Source organism: Rhinoraja longicauda, chromosome 14, assembly GCF_053455715.1.
Source record: "Rhinoraja longicauda isolate Sanriku21f chromosome 14, sRhiLon1.1, whole genome shotgun sequence".
NCBI classification, from domain to species: Eukaryota; Metazoa; Chordata; class Chondrichthyes; order Rajiformes; family Arhynchobatidae; genus Rhinoraja; species Rhinoraja longicauda.
Genome location: NC_135966.1, coordinates 44789709 through 44804380, shown reverse-complemented (window position 1 = coordinate 44804380; position 14672 = coordinate 44789709). Strand labels below are relative to the sequence as shown.

The following is a 14672-nucleotide window of genomic DNA, read 5'->3' as shown; positions in this document are numbered from 1 at the left end:
TACTAAATCATCCAATAGTATTTAATTCAGTGGATTTAATCTCCCCAGGGTCCTGCTGGGATTTGAGTTTTTTGTTAGTGACCATCATTAGGGCCTCTAGATTCTTGGAACAATAATTTTAACCATTCCCTTTACCTAAACTTGGGCAGGATGCTTCCATGGATTAGCTAAACTGGCATTCCTCATGAGTTAGCACCAAAAACAAATCCATACAGCATCTAAAATTGTGTAGGAAGGAACTGCAGATGCTGGTTTGCACCGAAGATAGACACAAAATGCTGGAGTAACTCAGCAGGACAGACATCATCTCTGATTAGAAGGTATGGGTGGCATTTCGGATCAAGACCTGAAACGTCACCCATTCCTTCTATCCAGAGACGCTGTCACTGAGTTTCTCCAGCATTTCATGTCTATCAGCATCTACAATTGACAAGTTTACACTTTGATAACAGAGAAATAGTTGTTAAATGTTTAAAACATTTCTGCACCAATATAATTCTCATTTCTAGGCTCTGATTCGATTCCTTCCTCTCTTTATGCTCGGTGCACAGGGCTGCCCTTTAAAAACAATGACAAACATAACCTTATCCTGACTTGGTTGCCATGGGAATGATTACTGTGCACGGATGACCTGTTCTGAACAAAAAAAATGTATCAGCTCCTGTACACATGTGGTACTTAGTGGGGAAATCAGAAGCATTCATTCTTCCAAACCACTAGCCTCTCCCTTAAGCCCTTCAGTGACTGTGATATGTAACACTGCTTGTTCGACCTGGACCTGGATGAACAGAAACCTCTTTCACATCAATATCTGGCAAACTAAGCCATTGCCTCGTGTCCCTGAGAGCTTCTGTTTCCATCCCCATCCCTGGCGACTGTCTGAGGCTGCCTGCAGCTTTTGTGTTGTATTTGCCTCAGAGTTTAGTTTCAGACCACTCGTCTCAGCGCCAGCCGGACTGCCTCGTCCACAACTATTACATTGGATTCTGCTCCATCCTCAACTCTTTGAACAAGTGCTACCACCATTTCGGGAGTGGTTAGTGACAATATTAAGGGTGTTTGTACTGAGGATTTACCCAATGTCCAAGTGATTAAAAATGTACAGGACTTCCTGGGCTTTATACATAGAGTAAAAGAGTATGAAAGCCTGGGTGAAGAACTCAATCTGAAACATTTACACTGTTTCTGTCTCCTTAGATGCTCTAGCTAAGTGTTTCAGTATTTTTTATTAGTACAGGTGTCAGTGGTTATGGGGAGAAGGCAGGAGAATGGGGTTAGGAGAGAGAGATAAATCAGCCATGATTGAATGGCAGAGTAGACTTGATGAGCCGAATGGCCTAATTCTACTCCTATCACATGAACTTATGACCATTTTCTAGCTTTACTTCAGATTTGCAGGGTGTGTTTTTTAAGAGTGTTCTATTTGAGAAGATTGGCTGCAAGAACACTGTTTCATTTAAATATAATATCATAGGGTGGAGGATACAGTGCCCTCCATAACATTTGGGACAAAGACCCATCATTTATTTATTTGCCTCTGTACTCCACATTTGAGATTTGTAATAGAAAAAAATCACATGTGGTTAAAGTGCACATTGTCAGATTTTAATAAAGGCCATTTCATACATTTTGGTTTCACCATGTAGAAATTACAGCATTGTTTTTCATAGTCCCCCCATTTCAGGGCACCATAATGTTTGAGCACAGCAATATCATGTAAATGAAAGTAGTCATGTTTAGTATTTTGTTACATATCCTTTGCATGCAATGACTGCTTGAAGTCTGCGATTCATGGACATCACCAGTTGCTAGGTGTCTACTCTGGTGATGCTCTGCCAGGCCTGTAGCCTTCTTTAGCTTATGCTTGTTTTGGGGGCTAGTCCCTTTCAGTTTTCTCTTCAGCATGCTCAATTGGGTTCAGATCGGGTGATTGATTTGGCCACACAAAAATTAACCATTTTATAGCTTTGAAAAACCCCTTTGTTGTTTTAGCAGTATGTTTGGGATCATTGTCTTGCTGTAGAATGAACCGCTGGCCAATGTGTTTTAAGGCATTTGTTTGAACTTGAGCAGATAGGATGTGTCTATACACTTCAGAATTCATTATGCTACTACCATCAGCAGTAGTATCATTAATGAAGATAAGTGGGCCAGTACCTTCAGCAGCCATACATGCCCAGGCCATAACACTCCCACCACCGTGTTTCACAGATTATTTTCATCTTATCTATCCACAAGACCTTTTTCCAGAACAATGGTTGCTCTTTTAAATATTGTCTTTTAAGTATTGTCTATTGTCTACTTCTTGGCGAACTGTAACTTGGCAATCCTATTTTTGTGGCTAACCAGTGGTTTGCATCTTGCAGTGTAGCCTGTATATTTCTGTTCATAAAGTCTTCTGCAGACAGTGGTCATTGACAAATCCACACCTGACCCCTGAAAAGTGTTTCTGATCTGTTAGACCGGAGTTTGGGGATTTTTCTTTATTGTAGAGAGAATTCTTTTGTCATCAGCTGTGGAGGTCTTCCTTGGCCTGCCAGTCCCTTTGTAATTAGTAAGCTCACCAGTGTTCTCTTTCTTCTAAATGATGTTCTAAACAGTTGATTTTGGTAAGCCTAAGGTTTGGCTGATGTCTCCAATAGCTTTATTCTCAGTCTCATAATGGCTTCTTATGTAAAGCACTTTGAATTGCCTTGTTGCTGAAATGTGCTGTATAAATAAACTTGCCTTGCCTTCTTTGACTTTCATTGGCACAACTTTGGTCTTCATGTTGATAAACAGCAATAAAAGTTTCCAAAGGTGATGTAAAGACTGAGAGCTCTCTTATACCTGCATTAATAATAATAATAATAATAATAATGCATTACATAATGCATTACATTTATATAGCGCTTTTCATACACTCAAAGACGCTTTACAGGGATTTAAAGAACATAGGGAAGTGAATAAATAGATAAATAAGTAAACGAACAGAGAAAGGAGACAGAAGGTGAGGTGACCTTCAGTGGTTGAAGGCAGTACTGAACAGGTGAGACTTCAGTGATGTTTTGAATGTGGTGAGTGAGGAGGAGTCTCTGACGGTTTGGGGTAGTGAGTTCCATAGGGTGGGAGCAGCGATGGAGAAAGCCCTGTCCTCCCAGGATCTGAGTTTGGTCCGGATGGGGGGGGATAGGAGATTGGCAGCAGCAGAGCGGAGGGTGCAGGTGGGAGTGTGCCTGTGGAGGAGGTCAGTCAGGTAGGATGGGGCCAGGTTATGGAGGGCTTTGTAGGTCATGAGGAGGATTTTGTACTGGATTCTCTGGGGGATGGGGAGCCAGTGGAGTTTGTAAAGGACGGGGGTGATATGGTCACGGATCGGGGTGTGGGTGAGTAGACGGGCAGCGGAGTTTTGAATGTAGTGAAGTTTACTGATGATTTTTGAGGGTGCGCCATAGAGGAGGCTGTTGCAGTAGTCCAGACGGGAGGTGATGAAGGCGAGGATGAGGGTTTCTGCAGCTGTGGAGGAGAGGGATGGACGGAGACCGGCAATGTTTTTGAGGTGGAAGAAGGCTGTCTTTGTGATGTGTTTGATGTGTTTGTCGAAGAAGAGGGTTTGATCAAAGATGATTCCAAGATTCCAAGATTAAGGAGGCAATTAAACACACCTGAGCGATCACAAACACCTGTGAAGCCATGTGTCCCAAACATTATGGTGCCCTGAAATGGGGGGACTATGTATAAACACAGCTGTAATTTCTACACGGTAAAATCAAAATGTATAAAAATGGCCTTTAATAAAATCTGACAATGTGCACTTTAACCGCATGTGATTTTGTCTATAACAAATCTCAAATTGTGGAGTACAGAGGCAAATAAATAAATGATGTGTCTTTGTTCAAAACATTGTGGAGAGCACTGTTTGGGAGAAGGTGTGGGGACAGAAGTAGTAGGATGTTCCTGGGACTTCAACAATGTGCAAAGTCAACAGAGCCTAAGATTGTTCTCCAGAGAGAAGACTAGGTTGACAGATGATTTAATAGAAGTGTTCAGAATAATCAAGGGTACGGCAGTGCAAACTAGACAAAGATCAAAGGCAGATCGTAGATTTAGTGAAAAGAACCCAGGGTTATTTGAGGAAATCCTTCCTCACACAGTGAGTAATTACGATCAGCATTTTGGTTTATTTTGAAAATATCCTTTTTGCATTATAATATATACACAAAAGAGAACATAAAGCTCTGTGACCAGCAGTGTTCCGCTCAGATCTGTGCTGTGAACTTTGTTGTTTGTGAAATATATAAATGACAACAATGTTGCAGTTGGTTTGCAGAAGACCTTAAAATTGGTAGAACTGTGGACAGTGAAGAAAGCTGTTAAAGGACACAGCAGGAAATAAGCCAGTTACAGAGATGGCGGAGAAGTCAGATGAGTTTAATCTGGGCAAGTGTGCAGTGTTGCAATTTGAGAGGTCAAAAGAAACAAGTACACTGTTAATGGCACAACCCTTAGCAGCATTGATGTGTAGAGGGATCTTGGGGTCCAAGCCCATAACTTACAGAAAGTAGCAAAACATGTAGCTAAAGTGGTAAATTTAGAGTATTGTATTCAGTTCTGGGCACCATGTTATAGGAAAGACGTTGTTAAGTTGGAAAGGATGCAGAGAAGATCTACAAGGATGTTGCCAGGACTCGAGGATCTGAGCTATAGGGAGAGGTTGAGCAGGTTGGGGCTCTATTTTTTGGAGTGCAGGAGGATGAGGGGTGACCTTATAGGCGGTTATAAAACCATGAGAGGAATAGATCGGGTGGATGCACACTCTCTTGCCCAGAGTGGGGGGAATCAAGAACCAGAGGTCATAGGCTTAAATTAAAGGGGGAAAGATTTTATCGGAATCTGAGGGGTAACTTTTTCACGCAAAGGGTGGTGGGTGTGTGGAATAAGCTCTCCTTATAGCTAATATTATCTCATTCAGGCAACATCTCGCTGTACCTCTTCTGCACCCTCTCCAATGCCTCCACATCTTTCCTGGAATGAGACAACCAGAAATATGCACAACATTTCAATGTGGCCTAACCAACCTCTTATAGAACTGCAACATTTATAGTTAATATGCCGAATGATAACGGCAAATGTACATTTGCCTTGTTGCTCACCCTTGCAGCTTGGATCAACATATACAATACTGTAGCGACCATAGAGAATGGTCCAGGTAGTCGAACCCTCGGATTGGCCAGCGAGGTCACGTGGGAACGCGACCATGGGGATTGGTCCAGGAAACGACATCGCTGATTGGCCAGCGATGTCAGGTGCGCGTTTGGCGCCCGTTTTAGCCAGTTCGGCGAAGTCTTCAAGGAAGACAGTAAGTTTATATTGGTTGTCCTGTAACTTGTTGTTTTGACTCTGTATTCGTGTATTGCGGCTGCAATAAACTTCGTCTACAACTAGCAAGTTTCGGACTCGCCATATTGGTGACCCCGAACGTGATCTGGACGATCACCAACTGAACAGGAATCAACGCCTCGTTGACGATGACCGAGCAGGGCGCACCGGAGTCAAGCGCGGGAGGCGTGCATCTTCCGTTATTTTGGACGTACGCACCGCAAGCTTGGTTTATCCACGCCGAGGCTCAATTCCACATAAAGAAGGTGTCGGACGATGCAACGAAGTACTTCTACCTCGTCAGCGCTCTATCGCCGGACACAACCAAGCGCATGATGCGGTTTATCATAACTTCACCTGCGGAAGACAAATATGAAACCATGAAGAAGGCATTACTGCGAACCTTCGGGTTAAATAAGCATGGTGGTGCGGCAAAACTTCTGCACCTACCGGATCTTGGAGACCAACTGCCTTCCGTACGCATGGCCGAAATGATGGTGCTAGCCGGTGAGCACACGGATTGCCCGATGTTTGAACAGGCATTCCGCGAGAAACTTCCCGAGGATGTCCGACTGCTGCTTACGGATTGTTCTTTTAAGGACCCCGAAGCATATGCAGCGAAAGCGGACGCGCTCATAGCGGGAAAAAACAAGGCAGGGGATTCCATCAACAAAGTCTCGACATCGGTGACCACGCCACAGCGACGGCAAGATGGCGCCACGTCTCCCGCCAATTCTCCGAAAGCCCGCCAAAAAGATCCGCACAAGCGCGGCTGGTGCTACTATCACCTACGATGGGGTAACGAATCCCGCAACTGTCGTTTGCCTTGTACCTTCGCGGGAAATGCCTCGGCCGATCGTACATAGGGGCAGTTACGATTGGCCAGAACCGGCGCCTCTATGTCCATGATCGATTCACGGACACAGAATTTTTGGTAGACACCGGAGCCATCGTCAGCATAGTGCCGCCGACCGACCTCGAAACCAGATCGGGTAAGACAGGTCCCACCCTCATCGCGGTTAATGGCAGCCCTATTCGCACTTTCGGCACACGGAAGATGTCCCTTGCGTTAGGTCTCCGCACGTACGAATGGCCATTCATCATAGCCGACGTCAAACAAGCGATCCTGGGCGCAGATTTTCTCTGGGCTTTTTCACTGGTTCCTGATGTCCGCGGTAACGACCTCCGACCCGCTGCTGAAGACGAGCACGTCGCTCCGGCAATCGCCTCCTCGCCCAGCCCTACTGTCCAGGCTGTCGTCGCGGCCCCCGACTCGTATGCTGCGATTCTGGCAGAGTTCCCAGAGCTGCTCGTCCAACGTTTTGACGCACCTTCAGCTAAGCACGGTGTGGTCCATCACATCCGCACCGAAGGCCCTCCCGTTTTCGCTCGGGCCAGGAGACTACCGCCAGACAAACTGGTGGTGGCACGGGCGGAGTTCAGGAAGATGGAGGAAATGGGAATTGTTCGTCAGTCTGACAGCCCGTGGGCCTCGCCGTTACACATGGTCTCCAAGGCATCTGGGGGGTGGAGGCCATGTGGCGATTATCGGCGTCTCAATGCTGTCACCACGGCTGATCGCTACCCCATACCGCACCTACAGGACTTTTCATCTGGACTGGAAGGAGCGGTAGTGTTTTCCAAAATCGATTTGGTGCGAGGATACCATCAGATTCCGGTGCGACCGGAGGACATACAAAAAACTGCAACTATTACTCCGTTCGGGTTGTTTGAATGGTTGCGTATGCCTTTCGGTTTAAAGAACGCGGCACAGGCTTTCCAGCGACTGATGGACCGCGTGGGCAGGGGTTTACCCTTTGTGTTTATTTATTTAGACGACATCCTGGTAGCCAGCCCCTCAGTGCAAGAGCACCAGGCCCATTTGCGGACCGTGTTCCAGCGGCTCCAAGACCACGGGCTCATTATTCAACCCTCCAAATGTCAATTCGGCCAGCCTGCTCTCGATTTTCTAGGACATAGAATTACCCCTGCCGGCGCTGTCCCTTTGCCAGAGAAGGTGGAGGCTATCCGGGCTTTCCCCAGGCCTACCACAGTAAAAGGGCTGCAGGAGTTCGTTGGCATGGTTAATTTCTACCATAGATTCATTCCGGCAGCGGCGCGAGTCCTGCGCCCGCTTTTCCAATGCCTTGCAGGTAATCCGGTAGAGTTGTTGTGGTCCCCGGCCGCAGAGTCGGCTTTTACGGCAGCTAAGGCAGCCTTGGCAGACGCCACCATGCTGGTCCATCCGAGCCCCTCCGCCCCCACGGCCCTGACGGTTGACGCCTCTGACGTGGCGGTGGGTGGAGTTCTGGAGCAGCAGGTTGGTGGCCGTTGGCAGCCTTTAGCGTTTTTCAGCCGGCAACTAAATTCGGCCGAGCTGAAATATAGCGCATTTGACCGAGAGCTTCTAGCTCTCCATTTAGCTGTCCGTCATTTCAGGTATTTCCTCGAGGGCCGCCCATTTGTGGCATTTACGGACCACAAGCCATTAACATTTGCTTTTTTGAAATTGTCTGACCCATGGTCGGCCCGCCAGCAGCGGCACCTGACTGCTATCTCAGAATTTACCACAGATGTCCGTCATATCGCGGGTAAGCTTAATGCCGTTGCTGACGCCCTGTCTAGACCTGCTTTTCCCCCTATTTCGGCGGTGGACTGCGAAGTGGATCCCCAGGAGCTTGCGGAGGCACAGCTCCTGGCGGATACCGTTTCGACGTACCAGTCCACCACTTCGGGATTGAAGTTGGCCCAGGTAGCTTGTGGGTCGGAGGGCACGAAAGTCTGGTGCGATGTTTCTCTTCCTCGCCCCAGGCCGGTAGTACCGCCCTCCCTTCAGCGCCGGGTTTTCGATGCCATTCATGGGCTGGCGCACCCGTCCATCCGCTCCACCTCTGCCTTGGTGGCAGCGAGGTTTGTCTGGCATGGCCTGCGGAAACAGGTAGCGGGGTGGGCACGTTCCTGCGTGCCTTGTCAGACCGCTAAGGTCCAGCGCCACGTCCAGCCCCCCGTACAGGATTTCGAAGTCCCGGCTTTTCGTTTTTTCCACATCCACGTGGATTTGGTCGGGCCTTTGCCTTCCTCCCGGGGCTACACCCACCTCCTCACGGTGGTGGATCGTTCACCCGGTGGCCAGAGGCTTTCCCATTGTTTGACATCTCGTCAGCGTCTTGTGCTAGGACTTTGGCCCTTCATTGGGTAGCTCGTTTCGGGGTCCCGGCAGTTATTACAACTGACAGAGGACCACAGTTCACTTCGTCCCTCTGGGCCGCGCTGGCGGAACTGTACGGGTCCAAATTACAACCCACAACTGCATATCACCCCCAGGCAAATGGACTCGTAGAGAGGTTCCACCGCCAACTAAAGGCGTCCCTCAGTGCAAGGCTTGAAGGCCCGGACTGGGTAGACCAACTCCCTTGGGTTCTTTTGGGCATCCAGACGGCTCCTAAGCCAGATCTCGGTGCGTCGTCCGCAGAGCTGGTATATGGCTCGACCCTTCGAGTACCTGGAGATCTGTTTCCGGACACTTCAGCACTGCTCCCTACAGTCCCAGCAGCGTTAGCAGCTCTCCGGGAACGGGTGGGTTCCCTGGCTCCAGTGCCGACTTCACGTCATGGGTGTTCCATGGTACATGAACCGTCTTCCCTGAAGGACTGTGAGTTTGTTTTTTTGCGTAAAGATGCCCATCGCGCCCCGTTGCAGAGGGTCTATCAAGGGCCGTTTCGGGTTTTACGTAAGGGAACGGCTACTTTCACCTTAGACATGGGCGGCAAGAGTGAACTCGTCTCGGTGTCCCGGCTCAAACCTGCCCATTTGGACCCGGATCAACCAGTCCTGGTCGGTCAAACCCCTAGAAGAGGCCGACCTCCGTTAGTTCCGCCCAGTCCACAAACCCCCATTCCGACAGTTCCTCCGGGACCCCCAGTTTCGGCAGTTCCCCTGGGACCCCCCGTTTCGGCAGTTCCTCCAGGACCCCCCGTTCCGGTAGTTCCTCCAGAACCTCCCGTTCCGGCTGTTCCACCAAGTCCGGAACCTCCGGCTCCTGTGGTTCAGGCTGTCCCTCTCCGTACTCGTTATGGTCGCGAAATCCGGCTCCCTGCTAGGTTCCGCACCTCGGGTTCTGGGGGGGGTCATGTAGCGACCATAGAGAATGGTCCAGGTAGTCGAACCCTCGGATTGGCCAGCGAGGTCACGTGGGAACGCGACCATGGGGATTGGTCCAGGAAACGACATCGCTGATTGGCCAGCGATGTCAGGTGCGCGTTTGGCGCCCGTTTTAGCCAGTTCGGCGAAGTCTTCAAGGAAGACAGTAAGTTTATATTGGTTGTCCTGTAACTTGTTGTTTTGACTCTGTATTCGTGTATTGCGGCTGCAATAAACTTCGTCTACAACTAGCAAGTTTCGGACTCGCCATAATACAATACAATACAATATATCTTTATTGTCAATGTACAGGGGTACAACGAGATTGGGAGTGCGCCTCCCATACGATGCAATAAATTAATTAGCTAATCAGTATTAATTTAAACCCAATGAAACAAATTAGAAACAGTTTTAAAATGTATATATGTTTTAAACAGTATATATGTTGATATATACAATCCACTCATCTCTCTTCACTCATTGTACCAAAAATCTGTACATTTTCTTATAGTGTGGCAATGCTGTGCATGTTTCTTATTTAGTCAACACACCTGTGAAGTATTTGAGAGCCTTTCGCACAAGACAGGTATTTATTGTGGGGTCTAGGTCCTGTGTGTTAGCAGGATCCTAGATTGTCTGACCTCAAATTCTCTGCCTGAAAGGTGGTGGAAGGAGACTTAAATATGGAGAAGGAGATGTAAATATGGAATATTAACTAATATTATCCTGATGCAAGGTAATAGTTTCAATTTAATGCAAGAGATTGTACACGATCAGGGAAGATATTTAATTTTAGTCTTTAGACTTTCGAGATACAGTGCGGAAACAGGCCCTTTGGCCCACCGAGTCCACACCGACCAGCGATCACCTCGTACACTTGGTAGTGCACAATGCTAAGAATATAAATAAGGAGATGTGGAACGTGAAACGGTTATCAAACCCATTTCTTGCATGGAGCATGCAAAATTGCCTTATTTTATCTTACCCCATGTATTTAATATCTGGAGCGAAGGTTTGGCCAAATGTCACATTCCTTCCAGAAGCAATGAAGGAAATCCCCATGATGCTGATCTCACCTCTCCAATTTCTCTCTAGTTTAATTGGTTTTAGCTCATTTTGTCAGCAGCACATAACTATTTAATCCACAAGCTCTTTAACTTAATGGTTCCTGTTGGGTTGGGTGCAAGCTGGGACATAATTCTGACCCATCTCAACTGGTGAGATATTGATGAAGTTGGATTGGCAATCAAATTCTTGCGCCCAACTAGTTTTACTTTTAAATACCCAATAAACCTTTCCTAATATGTAACTTTTTAAATGAAGAAGTGGTGGCAGGGTGGCGCAGTGGTAGAGTTGCTGTCTCCCAGCGCCAGAGATCCAGGTTCGATCCTGTCTACTGGTGCTGTCTGTACGGAGTTTGTACATTCCCCCCATGACCTGCGTGGGTTTTCCCCGGGTGCTCCAGTTTCCTCACACACTCCAAAAATGTACAGGTTTGTAGGTTAATTGGCTTGGTAATATTGTAAATTGTCCCTTGTGTGTAGGATAGCGTTAGTGTGCAGGGATCACTGGTCGGTGTGGACTCAGTGGGCCTAAGGGCCTGTTTCCGTGCTGTATCGCTAAACTAAACTAAAGTCAAAGAATTGAAAGTTTTGACTCACCAGATTTTAAGGCAGTCAAACGATTAACATGCATAATTTATTTTTAGTGCATTTATTCATAACCACCTCTCATGTACATGTTTTGTTTATGGTTACTAGGTATGCATTGTTCAGAAGAAAGATTCAAAGAAGATGTATGCTATGAAATACATGAACAAGCAGCAGTGTCTGGAACGTAATGAAGTGCGAAATGTGGTCAAAGAGTTGCAAGTTATGCAGGGTCTGGAGCACCCGTTTCTTGTCAATTTATGGTGAGTACTTATTGCTTTTAAGGTGTCATCTGCCAAATTTAACTGGAAACTCCTCCATCATGCCATATGGTTTACGCTAAAACTTGGATGTAATATTTATTTGAATGTTTTAAAAATCAGATTCACGTAAGGTAAAATTGGCATGACGATGGGCAATTACAATTGAACATTTGCTATTTGTGGGATCTCGTTGAATGCAAATTGTCCAGTTGATCTCAACATTAGTACAGTGATTACATTTCAAAATTACTTCACTGGAACATCCTGATGTCAAGAAACACCCTATCAAAATGTTTCTTGTATCTTGTGGTCATCACTTCCGAAGAGTCCACCTGGGACTATATTGGAAGTATCCTATACCCACTAGGGACAATTTTAACACTATCCTACACCCACGAGGGACAATTTTTACATTTTACCAAGCCAATTAACCTACAAACCTGTACGTCTTTGGAGTGTGGGAGGAAACCGAATATCAGAAGGGCTAAACATCCAAGGACGTACACGCCACTGGAGATAAATGGGTCTATTGTGGATAGGGTGAGCAGTTTCAAATACTTGGGAGTCCGCATCGCAGAGGATCTGACGTGGGCAACGCACATTGCCGCACTGGTGGGTAAGGTTAAGCAGCGCCTTTACCACCTTAGACAACTGAGGAAATTCAGAGTGTCTCAGAGGATCCTTCATTGCTTCTACTCTGGGGCTGTAGAGAGCATCCTGTCCGGCAACATTACAGTCTGGTTTGGGAACAGCTCTGCCCAGGACAGGATAGCCCTGCAGAGAGTAGTGCGTTTGGCAGAACGCACCATGGGAACTACACTCGTCCCCCTGCAGGACCTATACATCAGGAGGTGCAGATCCAGAGCAAGCAAGATCATGAGGGACCCCTGCCACCCCAGTAACGGACTGTTCCAGATGCTACGATCAGGCAAACGCCTCCGCTGTCACGCTGTGAAAACGGAGAGGATGAGACGGAGCTTCTTCCCACAGGCCATCAGGACTGTCAACTTTTATAACCCCAGAGACTAAATTTTTGTCGACAATAATAGTAACTTATTAACTTTATTTATATGCTGTAACTGTAATTCTTTTTGTGCACAACCCGCAGGCATTGCCACTATCATTTCACTGCACATCGTGTATGTGTATGTGACAAATAAATTTGACTTGACTTGACTTGATCTCGGAGAAAACCCACGTGGAGAAAGTACAAACTCCGTACAGACAGCACCCGTAGTCAGCATCAAACCCGGGTATCCAGCGCTGCATTCGCTGTAAGGCAGTAACTCTACTGTCTTCAGTGCTATATTACATTCCTAACAGATAATCTTTCAGCAAAGATAGACACATAAACCTGGAGTAACTCAGAAGGGAGGGAGGGAGGGGAGGGGGAGGGGGAGGGGGGAGGAGAGGGTGCTGCACCAATGCAGGAGAGGTTTGGGCCCAGCGGGTCCACTTGGTCTAGTATTACATATATTTCAAAGACAAGAGTGGATTTAATCATTTCCACCCCCTCTCCTATATTTAACCAATATGGCGGCAAGGTGGCGCAGCGGTAGAGTTGCAGCAGATAGAAATTAATCTTTACGATATAAAAGAGACCAGACAGAAATTGGCAATTCTCAGAGCACAGTACAATGAATTGTCCACAAATAAAGCAACATCCAGCCTAATGAAACTGAAACAGACATTTTATGACCAAGGAGAGAAGGCAGGGAAGCTACTGGCCTGGCTTATAAAATCATTGCAAAATGAAAGATCAATTTTGGAAATTGAATCTGAGGAAGGGACAACAATAATAAATCCACAAGAAATCAACAATATTTTTCAATCATACTACTCAAAACTCTATACATCAGATGGTCCAGCCATCTCACAGACCCTCCACAACTTCCTAGACCAGTTAGAGATACCTGTTCTAGAAGAAGGAGCTAAAGATGAGCTTAATTCTCCAGTTGTACTATCAGAACTGTCGGAGGCCATTGTCAGTATGAAAGGAGGAAAGGCATCAGGGCCAGACGGTATACCTATTGATATTTATAAAAAGTTTAAGGACAAGCTACTCATCCTATTATTAGACATGTTTGAAGAATCGGTTGGAAAGGGTGAGCTGCCACCTTCACTACGGAATACACTTATAACTTTAATATTAAAGCCAGGAAAACCCTCCATACAGTGTGAATCCTTTCACCCTATCTGTTTAATTAACTCCGATGTGAAAATAATAGCAAAAGTTCTTGCACGGAGGCTTGAGAAACACCTGCCATCTATTGTTGCTCGAGATCAAAATGGGTTTATTAAAGGAAGACAGGACTTCCATAATATACGTAGAGTATTGAATATTATAATTGCAAAGAAAGAGGCACCAGATACAGCTGTGTAGGACTTGATGCTGAAAAGGCCTTTGAAAGGGTTGAACATGAATACCTATTTGAAGTGCTTAATCGTTTTGGAATTGGCAGTTACTTCCTCAATTGGATCAAAATCTTATATCGTGATTGAAGGGCTTCAGTAATGACCAATTATATGGGATCAGAACAGTTTTCTCTCTCCAGAGGCACACGGCAAGGGTGCCCCCTGTCACCTCTACTTTTTGTTCTGGCCATTGAGCCTTTAGCTATTGGAATTAGAAGCAACAGCGGGATAGCTGGTATTAAAATGAATGATATTGAGAATAAAATAGGAATGTACGCGGATAACATTGTACTTTTTTTAACGGATCTGAAACAATCTATACCCAATTTAGATTTAATTGAAACATATGGAAGTTTTTCAGGTTATAAAGTTAATACATCTAAATCTACGATCCTATTTCTTAAAAGTTCTGAAAGACTAACCCCTCCGCTACATACTCCTTTCAGAAATGTTTTGGAAAGTTTTACATATCTTGGAGTTAAAAATTACTCCAACAATAGAATCCATTGTGCCCACTAACTATAATCCAGTGGTTGACTCAGTGGTAGAATCTATTAACAGATGGAAATCCTTACCATTATCCATGATTGGACGTATAAATGTTCTCAAAATAAACATCCTTCCTAAGTTCCTTTACCTCTTTCAGACCATCCCGCTGGCTCCCCTTTTTAATTTTTTTACTCGAATGAAAAAGCTTTTTCATAACTATATTTGGAACAGTAGACGTTCAAGGCTTCGCTTAACCCTGCTGTACTTACCTTATGACAGAGGTGGGTTAAAACTCCCTAACCTCCAGGGATACTATTGGGCGGCCCAGCTGAGGGCAGCCTCTTTTTGGTTTGAACTT

General features: G+C 46.0%; 1 protein-coding gene and 1 long non-coding RNA gene across 7 annotated transcripts in view; one reads left to right on the top strand and one right to left on the bottom strand.

The window, feature by feature from the left end:
- Nucleotides 1-14672, top strand: part of LOC144600241 (serine/threonine-protein kinase 32A-like) — a 299488-nt gene that overhangs the window by 134219 nt on the left and 150597 nt on the right. For all 4 annotated transcript variants that reach the window (XM_078411793.1, XM_078411792.1, XM_078411794.1 and 1 more), the window contains one exon: nucleotides 11259-11410. In XM_078411793.1, coding sequence (XP_078267919.1) covers nucleotides 11292-11410 — 119 coding nt within the window. In that variant the 5' untranslated portion in view covers nucleotides 11259-11291. The remainder of the gene's footprint in view (nucleotides 1-11258; nucleotides 11411-14672) is intronic.
- LOC144600242 (uncharacterized) overlaps nucleotides 1603-14672 on the bottom strand; it is a 28389-nt gene continuing 15319 nt past the window's right edge. For 2 of the 3 annotated variants that reach the window (XR_013548105.1, XR_013548104.1), the window contains exon 4: nucleotides 1603-2829. This is a non-coding gene — a long non-coding RNA (uncharacterized LOC144600242). Of the gene's footprint in view, nucleotides 2830-5577; nucleotides 5716-14672 lie in introns of all 3 variants that reach the window. The other variant, XR_013548106.1, reaches the window with a different exon arrangement.